Genomic DNA, 20540 nt, shown 5'->3' with positions numbered 1-20540 from the left:
TCCATCTCCCAATTCTTCTCTACCATGCATTTCCTCTTCGTGATCCTCTATTCTGTGAGGGTGCGGCCCATTGCAAGGGCAAGGCCGGTATATTGAGGAACTGAAATTTTCCTCAATAGGATCCCTACCTTTGTATTCCTCTGTATACCTTTTGTTCAACTCATCATACTCTGTAGAGGGTATAGTTATGGGTGGCAACTTATAAGAAGCGCCTTTGTATTTTAAATTATTTTTATCGTATTGAGAATCATCAATATCATCATCTACCTTTTTACTAAGTAAAACCTCCTCCCTAAATTTAGAATCTCGGAGATCGGGCGTCCGGTTATCTGCGTAACGATTATTTTTTTGATCAACGTAAGAAAATTTACCGTCTTTAGGGGCACTTGGTGCCGGCCACTTAACGTGGTTAGTAGTAGGTGGTTTCGACGATTTTTGAGAAAAACCTGTAGAATTTTCAGCAGTCTGAATAGATTTTCCAACACCTTTAATGAATGATAAATTAGGTTGATCATCCTTGTAAGGTGAACCAAGATATTTGTAATCTACCATTTTCTCGGCTATTTCTGGCCCTAATACCACCTTGAATCGTTTATCTGGATTTTCAGCAATGATATCAACAGCATCTTCAGCGAAAATGGAGTCAGTTAGAACTTTGTCTCTGAAGTCATCGTAAGGTTTCCTATTGGGGTCCAAGTAGGAGTATCGTCCATCGACAGACATTGGAACTTGTCCTTTACTTTGTGAGAGGTCTGAATATTTTGCAGGTGTATACTTACCTGTGGATGAAGTGAACATCAAGGGACGTGATTGATCGGACAAAATTGGAACATACTTTTGATTATACTGTGTCGAAGCAAATGAAGTTTTTGATGCATCATAATCATCTTGGTCGTCATCTTTCTTTTTTCGGATAGTCTCTGATATGGGAGATGCTCTAAAGTTATCATGCTTTAAACTAGAGTCAAGGTGGTAAGAGTCAGTTTGATTATTGGATTCCTCTCTTCCTAAAGATGGCGAAGTGGAACCAAGGGATATTGCATTGTCTCTACTTATTAATCCATTAGATATATCTGTTTTCGTCGAAGTTGATGTCTTGAAAGTTGCTAAGGGCTTTTCATTCTTGTTTAGTTTAGACGAATCATCTTTGGTAATTTTTTCCTCTTCATTTTTGTTCTTTTTGTCTTCGCGTTCTAAGCTAAAGGATTCCTTCAAACGATTCAACAATTTTTTTGGCTTTTTGCCGAGGAGAGAGGATTTCTTCTTAATCTCAACGCCTTTGGGGAGTTCGGTCGTCGTCTTTGCTATGTCAGGTTGCGTCTCTAGTTCTGTTTCCCTTTTGTTGGTTAGGTCATTCTTCGGTGCCTGGTTCACAGTTGATAGAGGGGATGCGTATGGCACAACTTGCTCATCTTTTGGACTTAAAACAGGTATAAGAGCACTTTTATTATATTCGTTTTTACTGTCGTGGTATTTTTTTTCAATAGTTGTAATTTTTTCACTAACTGATTCAGGTATCGTGGTTTCGGTTAAAAGATTTTTGCTAAAATTATCATCTGCGAAAATAAAGGTGTTTTTTTTAAAAAAAAATTCGAATAATTTAACGTTTATACAATCAATTAATCAATCCACCTAGAAATAAGGTTTTAATATTATCGATATTATTTTCACAATGCCAATCACCTCCATTTTAGACAAATTGATTGATACCTTAAGCATCGGGGAACTTAGAAAGATTAAAAAAAAACAAATTTTAGAGATGCAAGAAAAAGTAAGCATTTTTTACAAAAAGGTTTGCATAAACATTTGTTAGTAAAGATTAATCATTTCCCTTACATAAGATGTTTAATATAGTATATAACCCATTAGACTATATTACAAATATCGATTCAATTTAAGCGCTAATTAAACTTATAGAACTCTAGACCTCTGATTCTTGCCTCAGGTGCCACAAATGTGGCCCCTGGGTGCCCATACTGATTCGATTCAAATTGAGTGGAATAACTATTCTGAGCGTTAAAGTCAGCTGAGACTGGAGGAGCTGGGACTGGAGGTGCTCCACCTTTGTAATAGTAACCTTCATTTCCCCTCCACTGGGGGTCAGTCGGATGAGGAGCATAGCCATAGTTTCCGCCTGAAGGATAGGCAGATCTGTTGTTAGAATCAAACTGTTGCTGTCCTTCGTAAGCGTTGGTGGGAGCAGCTTCTATGATAAATAGAGTTTTAATAATATGTAAATATATAAAGGGAGGGAGAGGGGAGGAAATCATAGCAGCACTCTCCCCCAATGAAAATTTTGGATGCGTTTTGCCTATAATCCATAAATTATTGTGGTAATTTTTTTAAAAAAAAATTGGAATATTAAATGTTAAAACATAATTTGATGATTAAACATAAATATTTAAAATTTCCGCGAAATATTGTTACATTTCTAAATTTAATTTATCGATAAAAATATAGGACAAATAATTTTACTTTTTTTGTCGGAGGATAAGAAAGTTTCACCTAACCAATTTTTGAGGTTAAAGGAATCGCCGGCATGCTTTTTAGTTTGACCATTTGCGCCAAACGGCTTGCCAGGTTGAATATTGGAAGAAGGGGTAACTCCGGAAAAGTCGTTATAATAATCCCTGTCATTGTACCCGATCTGATCAATCCCTGGACCACCCCGGTTATAACCTGTATCGTTATAACCCTGAGTAGACTGATTGTAACCTGTAAAAGATATAAAAATTATCAATAAAAGAAATTATTTTTATCATTATAAAAGACTTTAATTGCCTAATCATTTATTTTTTTAAATTATATGAATATTGTGCTATTCAGTGCTTTAGATTGCGAAATAAAACAAGTATAAAATTTACAAAAAAACTTGTCTATGATATCGAAATTCTATCCTTATTCGAAACAAACAAACCAAAATCATTTAATATTTAACCTTCTCCGGGGCGACTAGAAGCCATTTTGTAAGTAGTACCGCTCTGACCCCTTCCTACGCTATCACCTCCAAAGTAGGAACCCAACGAGGAAGTTCTAGGCAGGGACCCAGACCATCCTGATCTGCCTTGACTATTTTCGGGCAAATATTTGAGATTTGGAAACGCCGAATCCGGATCGTTATATTTTCCCGCCAAAACTTCCTTGTAAAAATCGGTCCCGTACATATCATCGTGGGGCAAATTTTGGCCTCTCTTGTCCACTACTATGAAATGGGGGAAGCTGGCCCGGGGTTCGTATGACTTGCTTCTGAAACTACCCGCATTACCACCTTTTGTAATAATGTATCAAATTATAAATAAACAAATTTGAAATTGTAAAAAAAAAATTTAACCAGCATTCCGGAATGTTTATAAATACCTTACCATGTGAATCCCAGATTACTTTGTCGTTATCATAACGTATTAAGTTCAAAATTTCATAACAAATATTTCCAAAATACATGCAATTAGGGGTTTTCTAAACATAATAGAATGCATTTCTGAGTAAAATTAGATTTTTAAATTTAAAAAAAAAGCTCAAAACAATTATTTAAAGTTTAAAAATAACATAGACTGCTGAAAAAGAAACACAGTGACAGAGAAGAGAAGAGATAATATAAATACTTTTGCCATAATTGAAAGGCGGAGAGACACTCCTGTTGTAATTAGAAATGTTATAATCCCGGATAGAATATTGGCTCGAGGGTTGGGTGGTACGACCTCGGTCTAAAATAGTTTTTTTATTTAAAAAAAAAAAATTCAAAATATTATGCAAAAAAATAAATAAACCAAAAACAAAATAATATTTATTAAATTCAAAAACAAAAATTATTTTTTATTTTGATCATGCACCCAATGGATTAGAATTGTGTTGGGAAACGGCATATCTTTTTTATTTTTAGGATGAAGAAATTCTCAATGCCGATTGATTCTCCATAGAATTTTAAAAAATGAATTATGTTTGTGTGTTCAAGTTTTTAAAATGTTTGATTGAAACAGATATATCATTACCAGTTCTCAACTAAAATCTTTTAATACATTGGTTATGGACGAGTTAATTAAAAAAATAAATATACCTATCAGTGCTAATCTATCGGAAGATGAATCAGGGCCGCTATAAACATTGACCGACTGACCGGTCGGTCGTCCATCACTAAACCCGGATGATGGTTGGGCGGGTTCCCTGCTTCCGCCTTGATTGAGTCTGTAATAATCTTCGTCAATATATTTATTGGTAATTGGCCTTCTCTCGTCGTCCTTTCCACCATAATCTTGCGAGGAGACTTGTCTATTGGCGTCGTACCTTTTATTGACGGAACTATCTGGATATCCTACAACCCCCGTACAAATTGTTTAGGTTCAAATTGATTTTGCAAAATATGTCATACGCTAATAACAATTATAGCTTCTAAACTTAACTCTTCTTCTAAACACCTCCAAATAACATAAAGTCGAAACGGCTAAATTTAGCCAGTTATCTAGACAGCTATCTATAATGCTTCCGGTTTACTTACGTGTTTAGAAAAAAAATGAGGGAGGGGTGTTTCGGGTTTTAAAAAATCTTAGTAATTGTTTTTTTTTATAAAAAATTTGTTTTATTCTCAAAAGCAGTTTTTTTTTAGCTATTACTCTTTAGTTATCTCTGATATCTTTTTTTTGATGTCAGTCCTTTAGATTAAAGCTAACGAAAAGTAAAAGTTAAATAAAAGAAAGAAGAAAAGTCCTGGGAGTATAGTGTTATTAAACGTCTCAATTTGGTCGATTATGAACTGAGATTTTAGCCAAAATCATGTTATGCAAACCTTGAGATTTGGTTAGTCCAAACCTTTCACCTTATATGCCAGATCTCCAGGTTTATTTACATTTGGCTAAAATATTGGGTTAACCCTTTTTTTAAAAATAGAGCCGTTGAATAACACTACTTGGGACATAGCCTCAGTGGGAATTATTAATATAAATATATTTAAGAATTTATTGGTGAAAAAAAAAAATAGGAACAGAGATTCCATATATCCCAATGGATAATAGTTTTAGCTCCCCGTTCAATGATAGTTGTATAGGTTCGGTTCGCTCCTTTTAACGATTTCGTATAAAGGGCCGGTTATAGTTTAGAAAACAATAAAGATTCATTCTGATATAATGGTTCTGTTCACCCGGGTGTCCGTGCAATTGAGACATTAGATGGTTTTAATAGTGAAATTGATTAAATTACCAAATAAAATCACAATTATCACTTTCAAGATAAAAAATTTTAAAAATTATAAACAAAATATTTGTTTCCATATTCTAACCTATTCGATCGTCCTGTCTATTCGTTTCGTAAACGTTGAGAGATTTATTCGTACCTGGACCGGTTGTATACCGGATATCACTTACACGGTCCTTATCCTTACCAGCTTGATTTAAATAATAATCCGCGTGAGGGCCTTTGTCCGCAATTCCTCTTCTGCCCTCATCCATTGTTTTGCCATATGACGAATCCCTGAACGAGGAGTCTTGGAACTTACTTCCTTTATGAGTAAAAAAAAATAATAACATTAGCGCAATTTCGAAGTTATACACAAGTAGCTTTTTATTGTGTTTTAGCAAATTATATTATCTGATCCACTTATAAGTGAAGGTATATTAAACTACGGACTTTAACTTTCTATCGTTCGCATAATCTCGATATTTCTAAATCTATTTTTATTGAAATATTTGTAATAATATACTTTTAAAAAGGTTCAAAGATCATTAAAAAAAAAGAAATAATTAATTACTATTTTCGTCACGATCTCCTTTCCTAACGCCAGAATAAATTGCGGCACCTATAGGAACAGCTAACGGTGCAGCTGCCCAGCCTACTCCACTCCTGACTTCTTGCTGGTTACCAGGACCTATTGCAATATCCCGCCCTTTTTCATAATATAATCCGTTAATGAAATAAATAATATCTTTAACTAAAACCTAAATAAGTTTCATCATTTTATAACAAACTAAATTTATCTAGCCCCGAGAACTCATTATTTTAGATTACTAGAGATTTAAAAGTAATGAAACCCTCTTAATTGTATGCCCACCACTATAGGAAATTTAAATGTCTATATTTATAATTAAACTAGCAAAATTTAGATCAAATAGTAAATATTGATATAAGATGCGTAAAAAACCTATATGAGAGGATTGCACAATTCAAAGAGTTTATAAGGTAATAAAAGTAAGATTAAAAAAAACACCCGTATGCACTATGAAACAAATAACTACTTGAAGCGTCTGTTTCAGGATATCTAGATTCGAAAGGCCTAGAGGACATGTCGTCGGTAACTCTAGTTAAGTCTTCTTTAGCGGCAGTGATCAATGGAAAATCTCCGTAGGTATCGTATTTATCGTGGTGAAATTGCGGGGAAGTTCCCATCCTTTCCGGGTAATGGTCGGATAAAGGTTCCACATTAGTACCATAAGGAGATCTGTCTCTGGCTATTCCTATAGGGGTAGTAATATAACGTGAAGAGTTATAATCATCTTTTATAAAAGATTGAGCTGAGGTTTGGTTATCAGCGAGGCGCGATGGAAAATTTGAGCTCAACGATTGGGTAGGTATGGGAGTACCATAAAATGCCGCACCACCCAAGTTATAATCTTTATCCAACCTTGAGCTTGGGCCAGTCGATGTATTCCTGTACTCAGGACCGGTTAGCCCTCCTAACCTGGTATTATCAGAATGATATTCATTATGGACAACGTTACTGTCATGAGAAAATGGAGCGGCAATTTTATCTTTCATATCCTCGAAAAAAGATTTATGGTGCTGTGAAATCGGTTCGCCATTTTCCCCGTAACGAATTTCTCCTCGTCCTTCAGGATACACTTTATTGCCAGACAATTGCTTAAGGTCATTAGTGTGACTAGGATGATCGCGATGGAATGGGGCGGTTATCTTATTTTCGATATTGTCAAAAGCTTCGTTAAACTTTTCCTTGAGCGACGGAGAACGCTTAATGACTTTAACATCCGTGATATTATCCTCGGGATAAACGCGGCTTCCTCCAACTTTGTCGATATTTTTATCTTTGTCGAATGTAGTCGAAACCTTGTCCTTGAGGTCGTTAAAAGTTCCAGATATTTTATCTTTAAAGGAAGGATCATGAGACTGAGGGTAATCTTTATATCCCCCCGAGTGACTAATATCATGTCCGGTATCATGATGACTCTTGAACGGGGCAACTATTTTATCTTTAACATCCTTCAAACCTTCCCCTATCTTATCCGTTATAGAAGCTTCGCGGGCTTGGTGTAATTTAGATGTTTCGACATCAGCTGCTCTTGAGATATCCCCTTCTCTATCCCTATTGGCATACCAAGATGAACCAATGGCAGCTCCGGTACCACCTAAAAGAGCCCCAGTCATACCCGCACTGGGCATATCGTGGTGTGGGGCAGTGTATGGGTATCTTTCTGATATATCGCCTCCTGCCACCTTATCGTCGTGGACCTTAATGGTTTCTTTGCCAATTTGATCGTCGCCCTTGAATGGAGCAGCGATTTTATGTTTCATATCGGTTAGTGAGTCGCTGATTTTGTCTTTCAACGATTGTTTTCTATGATAATCAGGATGGTCCCTGCCGTGTTCCTCTCTAAATTTTTCGTAAGAATCTTTCCTTATCAGTTTGTGCCCCAAAGTAACGGGTTTTAGGTGAGAATGAGTCCTTTCATCTTGATTTGGTATGTAATCACCTTCATACCTTCTGGCGTCTCCTTCTTGGGTAACGCCGGAATACGGATCAATATAATATCCGTCTCTGTCTTTCACCTTATTCCTTAAATCAGGGTAACCAGGTCCATCTATGGTTTTGACATCGTCACCTTGAGGATGATAATTACTATCAGTATGGTGGCCTTTAAATGGCGCTATTATTTTGTCCTTAGCGCTCTTTAATCCTTCCCCAATTTTATCCGTTATCGATTCACTTCGTAATGCATGAGGATGTGTCGTATCTACAACGGTTGGATTATATCTAGGAGAATCGGAATGATAGTTAGACCCAGCGGCTAGTCCAGTACCCAATATTGAACCTGCTAATCCAGCTCCAGCTATCTTATAACCATGATGAGAATCTGGCCCGTCAAAATTGCTAGTATAAGGTTGCTGACCTTTTAGATTATTATCAAAACCACGTGTGTCATAATCAGGATGACGAGCGTCATATTCCGAGCCTGGGCGATAATTCGACTGTTCGGGTCCTTCGTATGAAACATTCCGTTGTTCCGGATAACCCTTATCCCATTCGGAGTATAATTTATTATCGTTATTGACTCCGGCAACGTTTGATTGAACTGGATGCCGTAAATCACCGTATTTTCCATCTTTGTCTTTCTTTTCAAAGGGGGAAGTTATCATTTCCTTAAAATCGTGATAGGCATCCGCAACCTTGTCCTTCATGCTCTCTCGATGTTGGTCTGAGCCTTTAGTAGTTTCACCTTGTCGAACAGCTGCCCCGGTTGCTGCCCCGGTTGCTACCCCGCCAGGCACATAATTCTTGTAGTTAGATTGATTAATTTCTCTATCATAAGGAGTTTGATTTGGCCTAAACTCTTGATTAGTATAACCACGGTCCCATTCAGAATATAGTTTGTTATCGGCGTTTCCTAGAGCTGCATCATTAGTAAATCTATTTCTATCATCCAGGGAGCTTGTATATCCAGGTCTATCCAAATTTCTGCTTAGTGAAACATCTCCCGGACCTCTGTCTATGGGGAAGTTTCCTTTGTTGGTTAGGTCAGGATTAAAGTTCGAATCATCTCTTCCGTGGTGAAAGGTTGATCCAATTGCAGCCCCAGTGCCTCCTACTACGGATCCAACTAATGCTGCCCCTGGAATGGCATAACTAGAGCGTGATGCCAAGGGCTCATCGATATTATGTCCTTCGTGATGATGGAAAGGTGCCGTAATCTTATGCTTAAAATCTTCGACCGATTCGGATATTTTATCCTTTAAAGATTCTTTCTTGTGGACATTATGTGTTCCGTAATCATGTGATTCATGCTGACGTGATACATCAGTGTAGAGTTTGTTTGGAGCTTGCACTTTGTTATCGACGCCCCATTCCGAAAAAAGCCTGTTATCGTCTGCATTACCTCTGATTACACCAGTGGTTAAAGGGAGGCCTTTACTATCAAACTTGACATGGGCTAACTCTTCGTCCCTAAATTTCTCGTATGAATCCGTTCTGCCCAATGGGGGCGGTGGGTATTTAATGTTAGGATCTTCAATTACTGTGCCCGCATTGTGGGAATAATGATCTTTGTCCTTTCCGACTATGCTTTTAATTTTGTCTTTGACATCTTTAACCGACTCCTGAATCTTGTCCTTAAAAGATGATTTTCTCCTGAGCGTTGCTGCTTTCCCGCTCCCTTCCTTAAAAATACCTGCATTGTCTTGGAAGTGGACATCTTTATCCGGAACCGTACCGCTAAATCCGACATCAGGCCCTTTTATTTTTTTAATTTTTATTTAGAGAGATAATTATTAGTTCGATTATTATTGGTATTGGTAGTAGTAGTAGTAAAGTTTTAAGAGCCTTTTTTTGTATGTAATTTTGAATGGCAGTTGGTGAAAATGAATGTTAGAAAATCGAAGATATGTTTGTTGTGTAATTTGAAAGCTTGCAAGTGGATTGCGGAAAATTAAATCGGTAACGCGGAAAAAAAAAAGCATGCAAAAAATTTAACGTGATCAATAATTATTTTTAAAATAAAGATAATGGTTTCATCGTTGAAAAAAATAATAATAATTTATCGTGCAAAAATTATTATCGCGAAAATAATTTGATTTTATAATCATAAGCAAATCGATAGTATTTTTAAATAAATTAGAAAAAAGAGCCATAAATTGTATTTGTGTAATTCAGAAATGAATATTTATAAGGCAGTATACACGCATGTTATGAGTAAAATCATAATATAGACATATTTGTTATGAGGAAAAAAAAATAACAATCATGAATGAGTTATTAGATTTGAGAATGATTGAGAGATCTGAGATAGCCGCGCGATCGCTGATAACAAAACAATATTTTCTCCCATCTAATTTTTAAATTCCTAAAATGATCATTTATTTAATCCCAAAATAATGGGGAAGAAGGGGGGGGGGAGGGGAGGGGTTATACATAGTGTGAATATATCATAATAATTTATTTTATCTATAGAGCTTCTCACGAAATTTGATTAGGGGAGTTGAAGGGAGTTCCTTATCTTTAACTCTTTAAAAAAATTGAATGAGAAATTAAGGTAGATATGGGGTAACTAGTATTTATAAGACTAGAGAAATAAAACTCTTGAAAAAATAATTAGTATATTACCGGTTAAAGCATAGCCAGGTCTAACATCATATGTTGTTCCCCTCTCTTGGCTGAAATCGCGGGGTTGACCAGAATAATCATTTCGATTGCTATCTCGTAATCTATTCAATCCTAAATATTTTGTGCGATTGATTGATTGATTTATTATAATAGTGGTAAAAATATTTATTTATAAAACATAGGGGAATGAATGATATAAGATCAAAAGATAATAATTAGTCGAATTTAATTATTTTCGCATAAATATTGTTTTAAAAAATCGCTTCGCGCAATGTCTTCCAATTTAATCGTCACTAAAAAAAACGGATTTTATTTTTTTTTATTAACGATTAAATAAGTGACAAATTCATATTATGGAAAAAAAAAATTAATATAATTAAATATTATCTATCCTTTGTTTGGCAATAAATAATTTACCGGAAATGCCCACAAAACCGCTTTAAAAAAAAAGGTTCTGCCCGGAAATGGCTTTATAGAAGAAAGGAAAGAAGAAAAAACCCGATTTTAAAAAATTGATATTCTAAAACCTATCGCTGCCGGAATCCCAGCTCCCAAAGCGGTAACAGCTCCTGCGGGAGCGTTTGCCCTCCACGAACTTTCCTGATAATTTTTCCGATCTAAATCTATTATTATGATTTTTTTCATATATAAAATGTCAATTGTAGAGCCCTGTTATTGATTTTTTTTTCATTCAAGTATACCCGATTAGAGAATAAAAAATAACACTTTTACCCCATCTTATATTCAGAGGTATGAACCGAACCCAAACCCGGAGAAGAAAATCCGGGTTTTTGAAAAAAAATATGAACCCCAACCGAACCTGAACCTCGTTTATAAAATTATTTTAAAAACCCGAACCGAACCCGGGTATTTTATTTGAACCCGGGTTCAACCGGGTTCAATGTATCGTTTAAATTAATATAAGATATTTGTATAATTGTAAATACAAATATTAATAATTTACTTGATATTTTATAATATTTTCAAATTTTTAATTAAGTGAAGTATTAATAAATTTTAAACTACTTAATTCATTTACTCCATTTAAAATTTTTTATAAATTAATCTCAAAGATTCCTATTAGATTGTTAATAAATTTTAAACAATTTAATTCATTTACGCCATTTATTTTTAATTTTTAACTTATTCTCAAAGATTATTAATTAGAGGAAAATGAAAGTGAACAAGTCAATGTAAAAATTATTATATAGGATATTGTTAATTTAAAGAAATACGTCTAAATCAAATTTTTTAAATCTATACATGACTATGCTTTATATTTTTAACTATATTTTGCCTATAAATAAAATAAAAAATTTATTTTTTATACCAAATTTATGTCTAGTTTTTTAATTAAGATTTAAATATAGAATTTATCAATTCAAAAAATCTTAAACCCTAAATAAACCCGAAACCAAACCCGAGTTCAAAAATATTTCCCTGAACCGAACCCGAACCGCACCCGGGCAAAAATTTTGCCGGGTTCGCAACCCTGCTTAAATCATATTAACTTAATCATCAACAGAATTTCTAAGTTTTGTATTAAAGCGTAGACTTGCAGATCAGGTTCGATTTCTGGTCGGATAATATTTTAACCATTGGAGATTAGTAAAATGTTTTTTTTTATATTAAGAAATCATATGAGTGGTAACACATTCATTCCTATGGTTTTTAAGGTTTGATTTAGATCTCCCTTTTTTTTATAGTTTAAGTTAACCGTCTATTTTCCTGAAGGAAATTAGGTTATATTTATATATGATTTGGTTTTAAATCGATTATTTAACTATTATATTTGTATCGATGACGTCATAATACTTACCTAGACCGACGAGATTCATTCATCAAAAATATTTTTTTGAAGCTTTGTCGAATACAAATGAGATGGTGATGCTACATTTTGGTTTCCGATATAATAATTTTTTTATAATTATCTCGAGGGAAAAAAAAATGGCGTATCACCAGCTGATTTGTATCGATACGTTTATAATCACTCTAGGTGTAGTGTTATAATGTCAATTGATTATTATGTACCAGAGTCTAATAGGTATTGTTGAGGCGGCGGAGGTCTCTCGGGATGTGCTTTATCATAAATTAAAAAAAAAATATATAGGTTATAAATTTTAAATAAAAGGATTTAACAGGGCCAGATGAACCAGATAGTACCTTTTTAAAAAAACTTATGTCGTTTAGCCAACTAATAAGTGTTTAAAAAAAATTTATGTGACTAAAAAATGATGTATATATATATGTTAGCGTCAATGTGTTATTTTTTTCAACTTTAAATCATTTTTTGAGCGCGTTTTTATTGAATTTAAAAATTTGACTTTAACGGAAATGGATTCCTTCATCTTTAATATACCTAACCTATGTATTTCATGTAATTTTGTCATGAACTTTTGAACTTAATTTAATTTATATTAGATTTTTCATTGATTTTTTTTAAAAATAAATTATAGAATCTCTCAAAATCTGTAAGATTATCTACAATTCATAGGATAGGTATTCTAAACATGCCGGAATATATTTCCGGTAAAATCAGATTTTCAAAATTTTTTTTAAAAAAACGCCCTCAAAAAATGATTTAAAAGTTGTAAAAATAGCACATTACGTTGACATATATATTATATATTATGCGCGAAGTGATTTAAAATCTGTTTAAAGTAAGGATCTTTCTATAGTGTTGTGCACATTTAATTTAAATTATTTGACTTGCAAATGAATAGTTTAAAAAAAAAAAATAACACAATATTCATATATATATTTCTTATCAATTTTTTTTTACAAGTTTAAAATAATTCTATTTACAAACGAATCTAAAAATTATGGAAATGTTTTGAATTAGATCTGTATAAACAATGGTATTTCAATCAGCACGAGTTTACAAAAAAAAACACACACATATATATATATATATATGGGAAATAGGAAGGTTATATTATATCTTAAAAACGATTTTTTTTATATGCGACTTCATCGATCTGGTTGCAGATATTGATTGGTGTTGCTAAACGGGATTTGTGCCGATTTTTTTAAAAAAAGGCTAACTCAATATTTTAGCCAGAAAAATTTGTCTAATCCTAGAGATTTCGTTAATAGATGTTCAAACCTTTGTGCCACCTATGAGCAAAATCTTAAGGCTATAGCATAATCATTTTTTCCTAAATTAAATAATGAGTTAGCCGTTTTTAAAAAAGGTGTATATATATAAAGTGTTTTTTTTTGTTTAAATTTAGCAATTTCACGGGCTATACATATCAGAGACGGGCCGGGCCGCATATTCTTAAAACCGAATTTTAAATCGACATTATTAACCATATAAAATTAAAAATAAATTAAAAATATTTTATAAAAATCCGGGCCGAGCCTCCGGGTCGGGCCCGGTCTAAAAAAATAAAATCCGGGCCGGGCGGAAATTTTTTTAAAAATCCGGGCCGGGCCCTGCAAATGGTACTTCTCTGATAACGCAACCAGCACATAAAAGATAATATAAATTAAGAGCGGCAATAAACGGAAAGAAGGGGGGAGGGGGTGTTAATTTTTTTTTTCATTTTTATTTCACAAATCAAAATCAATAAATCAATCAATATATAATTATAATTTTTTTTTTAAAAAAATGATATTGGGTAAAAGAAATTTATTATATTACATATTTTTCCACAAAAAAACAAATAAGGAAGGAAAAGGGAATATAAATAAAGATAATTGATATTTGATAAAAATATGCCTGGGGTTAATTGGGTCGGGTTTAATTGGGTCGGGTTTAATTGGGTCGTAATCAAGAGACAATGTGTAATGCAAATAAGCGTGCACACTAGAAAAATGGATAATTATATGTATGAAGTGGGGGTTCAATTAGATAATTGTAGGTTTATAAGATATATGAATGAATTAATTAATTTTACACACTGCGAAAATTAATGTTGTTAAAAAACGACTAACCCAAGATTTCGTTAAAAAAATATTACGCAAGCCCCGATATTTTGCTCATAAACGGCAGTGAAGTTTGGAGATCTACTCGAGGCTGACGAAAATATTATTTAGGCTAAAATTCTTAATTTACAAATCGGCTAAATCATTACGTTTAACGACAACAAGCTGAAAATGGCAATTTGGTTGATTGAATTGTTAAATTTCATTATTAAAATTTCTTTTAATACCTCTTTCGTAGCCTCTTCCGCCAGTCGGTATATTGGATCTAGAATCGTAGCCTATTATCGGGGTTGACGTTCTTAGAGGAGTGCCCGGAACAATGTTTAGCGCTGAAAACATTTTAAAATATTATTTTATTATTTATTTCATTCATTTAACACGTTGATGGTTTATGATCCATCCTGAGGAGAACGCACGTGAATAATGTGATGCCCCTCCTGACATAATCGGGACGACAAAACATTGTTACCAGATGAGAATAATGTGGGGGGGGGGGGTACTAAAAAAACTCTCTTCCTAGGTTTGATTTATATATAGTATAACCAAATATAAAAACTTATCTTCAAAAATGGAATATTTAGAATGACAAAGATTAAGGAAAATTCTCGCAATTATTATTTTCCAAATCGCATCATAATTGATTAACAATATATTTATTTGACCGAAAGGTAAAACACCCATGTTTAAAAATAATAAGTTGTTTTCTTCCATTTTAAAAAAGCAGACGATAAAAAAATCTTTAAATTCTCTTATTTTATAATATATTAAATTGGATTTATGATGTTCAAAATGAAAATTCTAAATTTGCAAAGAATCAATTTGTGAGTATTTGCTTTGAGTTTGAAATGATATATATATATTATACTTCAAAAATTAATTACAAATTTGAAATGTCTTTACTAAGGGAAAATATAAATTTAATCAATTAGTAGTTGAATTGCTTTCATTTTAGTCAGATGGTCAGCATATTTATGCGTAATAGTGTTTTTACACGGCCCGATTAAGATTTAAGCCAAAATATTATTGCAAAAGCTTCGAGATTTGATAGAGGTCCTAACCTTTCTGCCATAAAGGAGAAACATCTCCAACTACATACATAATGTTTACTTTGGCTAAAATCGGGCCGTTTATAAAAAATGGAAAACTAATGAGAATATTATGTTTTACGGAAAAAAAAGTGACAAGTATATGAAACATGTGTCAAAAACTTGCAAAAATAATTCATAAAGTAATTTTATCATCTAATAATTACACATTATTTTTAAATATTAACAAAAAAAATTTTCTATAAATACGAATAGCCCTGGAAAATCAAGACAAGGTATACCATCTTTTATTTTAAAAAAAAAATCGTCTGTAACTTCTTTAACATTCTATATTTAGGGAAATAAAATACATGGAGAGATGCTTACGATTATATTACTATATTAGAACCAATATTTACCACAATTTAATAATACTTAGAGGGTTTTTCTAAATTTTGAAAAAAAAATGTTAACTACATTTAGAACATATAAAATACTTGGTTCTTTGCCTTTTTTTAAAAAAAAATAATATCTCACGAAATTTGGAATAAAATATTGCAAAAAATAATCAAAGATATAATGTATATATTAGAATGGTATATATTAGTTATTGGAAAAATCCTAGTATCGTAAGTCCCACACAATGACATATAATAATAATACCTAGACTGACGATGCATTCGTAATAATACATTTGAAAGCGTCGTTGAATACAAATCAGCTGGACCCGCCATTTTGGTAACCCATATAGTAATTATTTTATGTTAAAAAACTACTTTTAAATTGAAAACTTGCTTCCATATTATCTCAATGATCAAGCAATTCTTAAATAAAGTTTGCGACAGACAAAGGAATAAATTGGCCTCTCGTTCAAAATTTTTAATAATGATATAGATAATCAAAATGGCGTCCGCAGGTGTTTTCATTGATTAATACTTTTAATGAATGCATCGTCAGTCTAGGCATTACTATATGTCATTAGTCTCCACTAGCATTAGCTTTGCTAAACAATTATTAAAATCATCTAAACACCATAAATGTTCGTAAAATCATCTCAAATTATAAAAGAAAAATGGGTTCCCTGAAATATTTCAAAAAATTTATGTATAAGATGCTCATTATTAAAATCTATATTATGATATAATTTATTAGAGTCATAAATTTAGAAATAGAACAATGCCAATCCCAACGGTTCAATTAGCCCCGGTCTCCCCTCCATATGCTCCTTTCTTTTTCTTTATAATGATAAATTTTTAAATTTAAAAAAAAAGAAGCTATATATAGAAAAATTAAATTTTTACAAGTATCTAAGTTGTTGTCCACTATCAAATGCACAGAATCGCGTGGGTCCAATCTTACATTAGATGGCTGTCCGCTTACTCGACCACCGCGAGTTTCGTATCCTTTAATTAAATTTTTTTATATATAATTATTGGCTTGGTTAATAATATTATTAACCTTGTTGCGAAGGAGAATAGTCCCTCGGGCCAGATCCAACTTGAGACCCTACGACGGGAACTGGATTATATTGGCGGGTTTCTTGTGAAAATTGGCGCGAATCTTGGTTGAATTGTCTCGGATCCCGCGAATCTTGGGAGAATTGACGCGGATCCCGCGAAAATTGGCGTGAATCTTGTACGATTTGACCGGTTAGGGGTCCCCTTTGGTCGTGTATAATACGTTTACCGTCCGAATAGTAATGATGTTGGGCGTCATCGAAAGCCGTCCCGGGAGATAAGGGTGGGCTCAAATTGCCCCATCTTCCGTCTAAAAAATAGTGTAAAAATATTATTTCTTAAAAAATAGTAAAATATTTCTTCATTTCTTTAAGACTAAAAAATTATTACTAAAATATTGCAATATTATGTTTTTTTTGGATAAGGTGAATATCATCGATTTCTTACTTTGCAAATAAGTTCATGGCTGACATCTGTTTGGAGAAAAAGAATAGGTAAACTAGACTGACGATGCATTCATAATCATGCATTTGAAAGCGTCGTGGACCCGCTATTCTGGTAACCAATATAGTAATTATTCTCATGTTAAATACTACAATAATTGTCCAAATTATTTCGATGATCAGGCAATTCTTTATTAAAGTTTGCGTCAGATATAGGAATAAATTGGCCTCTCGTTTAAAATTTTTAATAATGATATGGGTAATCAAAATGGCGTCCTTAGCTGTTTTAATTGATGTACACTTATAGTGAATGCATTGTCAGTCTAGGTATTATCATATGTCATTGATTGGATCAAAACTAATTATCTTAAAAAATCGTATAATAAGGTCACCCAATTAAAAATCGGCTAAACGTAACTTCAACAATTAACTTATCATCTTACCCTACTGCATTCACAGTTAGTGCGAATTCGCGGCAAAGTATACAAAAAATATGAATATAAAATCATATTTTGTACTCTAAATGTGAGCGCAGGATTAGTAGCCGATTTTTTTTGTGAAAATATAACCCGCCTTTAAAGGAAGCGTAAATAAATTGACTCGAGTCTCAATGCTTGGTAACTTTTTTATTTAGCAGGTGACTAAATTGAACTGAAATACCCCCCCCCCCACCCCCACTATTCTCTATATTTTTTTATTAGCTACCTAACAATATTATTAAATAAATAAATTGTCTTGGTAAAATTCGAAAAATAAACTAATATTCGAGCGAAAGAGAATATACTCTCAAGTGACGCCTACTTAATAAAATCAATAATCGAAGAATTTATATATATAATATAAGGTTTATATCGTTTCTTTTAAGATAAAGATAAAAGTATTATAAATGAATTAAGCTTATAATAATAAAAAAATCTCAATTTGATTTTGCTCTAATAAAAACCAATTTATAAACTTTTAATAATTTTTTAATACTTCAAAAAAATGTTCATGTCTTAAGAAATTCGTTGGTTGAACGAAGAATTCCCCATTCCCCTACCAATAAGATTTAAGATAAAGGATATGATCATTCCGGCAATTTCTTATTTCCAAATCCCAGTGCTTCGTGTTATTATTTTATATATGTTCTATTACTTCTTTATCCTCGGATTGGGGGTGTGGGGTATAACACAAGATCGTTATTGATATTTAAAGGATGGAGGGAGGAGGGAGGAGAGAGGCGGAAAAAATTATGAAAGTCCATATCGTCATTCTAATAAAACTGGAGAAGAAGGTGGGTAAGTGTTGGTTTTAATTTGAATTTCCTTTTTTTTGCTATATAAGAGAAAATTACTATAAAATCTCTAGTCCTACCTATATAAGAATATCCGGGATTTTCATGGAGCCATAAGTTTATTTGAGGACTTTAGGTATGCTTTTTAGAATGATGTTTATTTGAGGACTTTAGGTATGCTTTAATGGGCTAGAGGTGAATATATGGGTATTCAATTTTATTTGTTTAAAATGATACTTAAGAAATTGCATATTTAACCTGGGGTGTTATTGGTTATGCCAATGATTACATATTTGTAATAATTTCGTGATTTTCAAAAAAAAGGATTCTGTTTAATATAAATTATTATATAATAAGTCTCTCACATCCACTATCAACGGAGGATCCGTAGAAATGTGTTTCATCTTTCCCCAATGGATTCAATTGACCCCCGACACCTACCTTAGCATCGACCGGCGCGTTGTAATAAGCCGACGAGTCTATTGTTTCGGGTGAGATGACTCGTATTCCTTTCCTAGAGGAATCTACCGGAAATGGATCTTGCTGTTGACTATATTTTTCATATATAAATAATCATTAGTCAAAAAAAATACATAAGCCTCACTATTTGGTCAAAAGAAGGGCCAATCCTATTTATTACATCCCGATCTTAAAGATTTTTTGATATAAACGACTAAATCAAGTAGATAAAAATTCCAGCATGATCAATGCACAGATTTCATTCATAATTTGCTTCCTAGAAGTAAACTCGACATTTAAATTAAAGAAAGATACTTTAAGACAAATAAGGAATTGGTCTTAGTTAATTTCCCTGGGAATAATAATCATAATTCCTATTTTGTCTAAGTAGTTAGCAATAAATTAAATTAAATAAAAACAAATCTAATTTTCTCTTTTAAAAGGATGATTAACAAATTATACCAAAATTTTATATTAAATTAGTTATAACCCCCTTTCTCCCCGGAAAATTCAAAAATTTGAAAATGAGAAGAAGAAAAAAACAATTTCACAATAAAGATTCAAGCAAAATTTTTGATCAAATTTCCACAAAAATTCTAAATCCTCTTTGTAAAAAAAAATGGGAAAAAAATTATTATTTATGTTATTTAAATTCTTTCATATTATAAATTTATTTAATTCAAAAAAACTTTCAAAAAATTTTATCGAAAAACCCAAATGAAACAAAGTTTATTTTTCTTTCTTTTTAAATTTAAAATAGAAAAAATTAAAATATGGCCAAAAACATATTTGTCAAAATTTTCAAAAAAATTTATCATTTTAAGCTTTTCCCAATTTTAAATTTTAAAACTTCTAGATTTTTTTTGTTATAACAGAACTATGTAAGCGACCTTAACAGAGCGGTTAAATAAATCATTGAAAAGGTGTAAAAGTTTTTATGGCATAAAATAATTTTTATTATTGATAATAAAAAAAATAAAATTTCGCGATTTTTTATTATAAAATTATTATTATTATTATTTCAATATCACATTTCACACTTAATAATGAATATAAATAATGCTATAAATATAAGTTAAAGTCAATTATATTTATTCATCTTTAAAAAGCACTAAAATTAAAAGTGTAAGTTATTTCGGAGTTCAATAATGCTAAGTTGACAAATATGCTAATAATAGAAAAGATACTTGTTGATGATTTAATGAAACACATTGACGATTAAATTAAAACCCCATCAATTGTTTGCAAAAATAATTAAAATATAGACAAATCATTATTAAAAATTCTTTTACTCCTATTTTGTTTCATTAAATCATCAGTTTCTCTTAAAGGTTTGTCAATAAATTTAGAAAAACGTTTACTTAAAAGGCTTTTCAATGTTAAAATATAAAAAGTGAAACATTTGAAAGCGATTTTTTTATAAAAAAAATAAAGCGTTAAAAAAAGTTTTTGGACAAGGGTTTTAGATCAATGTTTTTACAACATAATTTAAAATTATGCTTTTGTTTTATATAAATTTACCTCATAAAACCTGTACGAACTTGTTGTCCTTCGATAGCTGGCTTAATTTTAGCAAATAAATAAAAATTAAAAGATTGAAAAAAAAAAATTTAAAGGAAATAGAGGCAGGGGAGTGAT

At 32.2% G+C, this 20540-nt stretch overlaps 1 protein-coding gene across 5 annotated transcripts in view; it reads right to left on the bottom strand.

Moving 5' to 3' along the window:
* The window catches only part of LOC135928359 (uncharacterized), a 40053-nt gene that overhangs the window by 4289 nt on the left and 15224 nt on the right, over nt 1-20540 (bottom strand). For 4 of the 5 annotated variants that reach the window (XM_065464809.1, XM_065464810.1, XM_065464811.1 and 1 more), the window contains 17 exons: nt 20424-20464; nt 18809-18993; nt 16729-17037; nt 16572-16673; nt 14473-14574; nt 12347-12394; nt 10843-10938; nt 10316-10426; nt 6222-9446; nt 5738-5872; nt 5270-5488; nt 4055-4309; nt 3603-3704; nt 2939-3268; nt 2476-2715; nt 1928-2206; nt 268-1556 (listed from right to left, as the gene is read on the bottom strand). In XM_065464809.1, coding sequence (XP_065320881.1) covers nt 268-1556; nt 1928-2206; nt 2476-2715; nt 2939-3268; nt 3603-3704; nt 4055-4309; nt 5270-5488; nt 5738-5872; nt 6222-9446; nt 10316-10426; nt 10843-10938; nt 12347-12394; nt 14473-14574; nt 16572-16673; nt 16729-17037; nt 18809-18993; nt 20424-20464 — 7068 coding nt within the window. The remainder of the gene's footprint in view (nt 1-267; nt 1557-1927; nt 2207-2475; nt 2716-2938; nt 3269-3602; nt 3705-4054; nt 4310-5269; nt 5489-5737; nt 5873-6221; nt 9447-10315; nt 10427-10842; nt 10939-12346; nt 12395-14472; nt 14575-16571; nt 16674-16728; nt 17038-18808; nt 18994-20423; nt 20465-20540) is intronic. The other variant, XM_065464813.1, reaches the window with a different exon arrangement.

Source organism: Gordionus sp. m RMFG-2023, chromosome 4 (genome assembly GCF_954871325.1).
Source record: "Gordionus sp. m RMFG-2023 chromosome 4, tfGorSpeb1-WG-v2, whole genome shotgun sequence".
In the NCBI taxonomy this organism is placed as follows: Eukaryota; Metazoa; Nematomorpha; class Gordioida; order Chordodea; family Parachordodidae; genus Gordionus; species Gordionus sp. m RMFG-2023.
The sequence above is the reverse complement of the archived record's forward strand: the minus strand, read 5'-3'. Positions and strand labels throughout refer to the sequence as shown.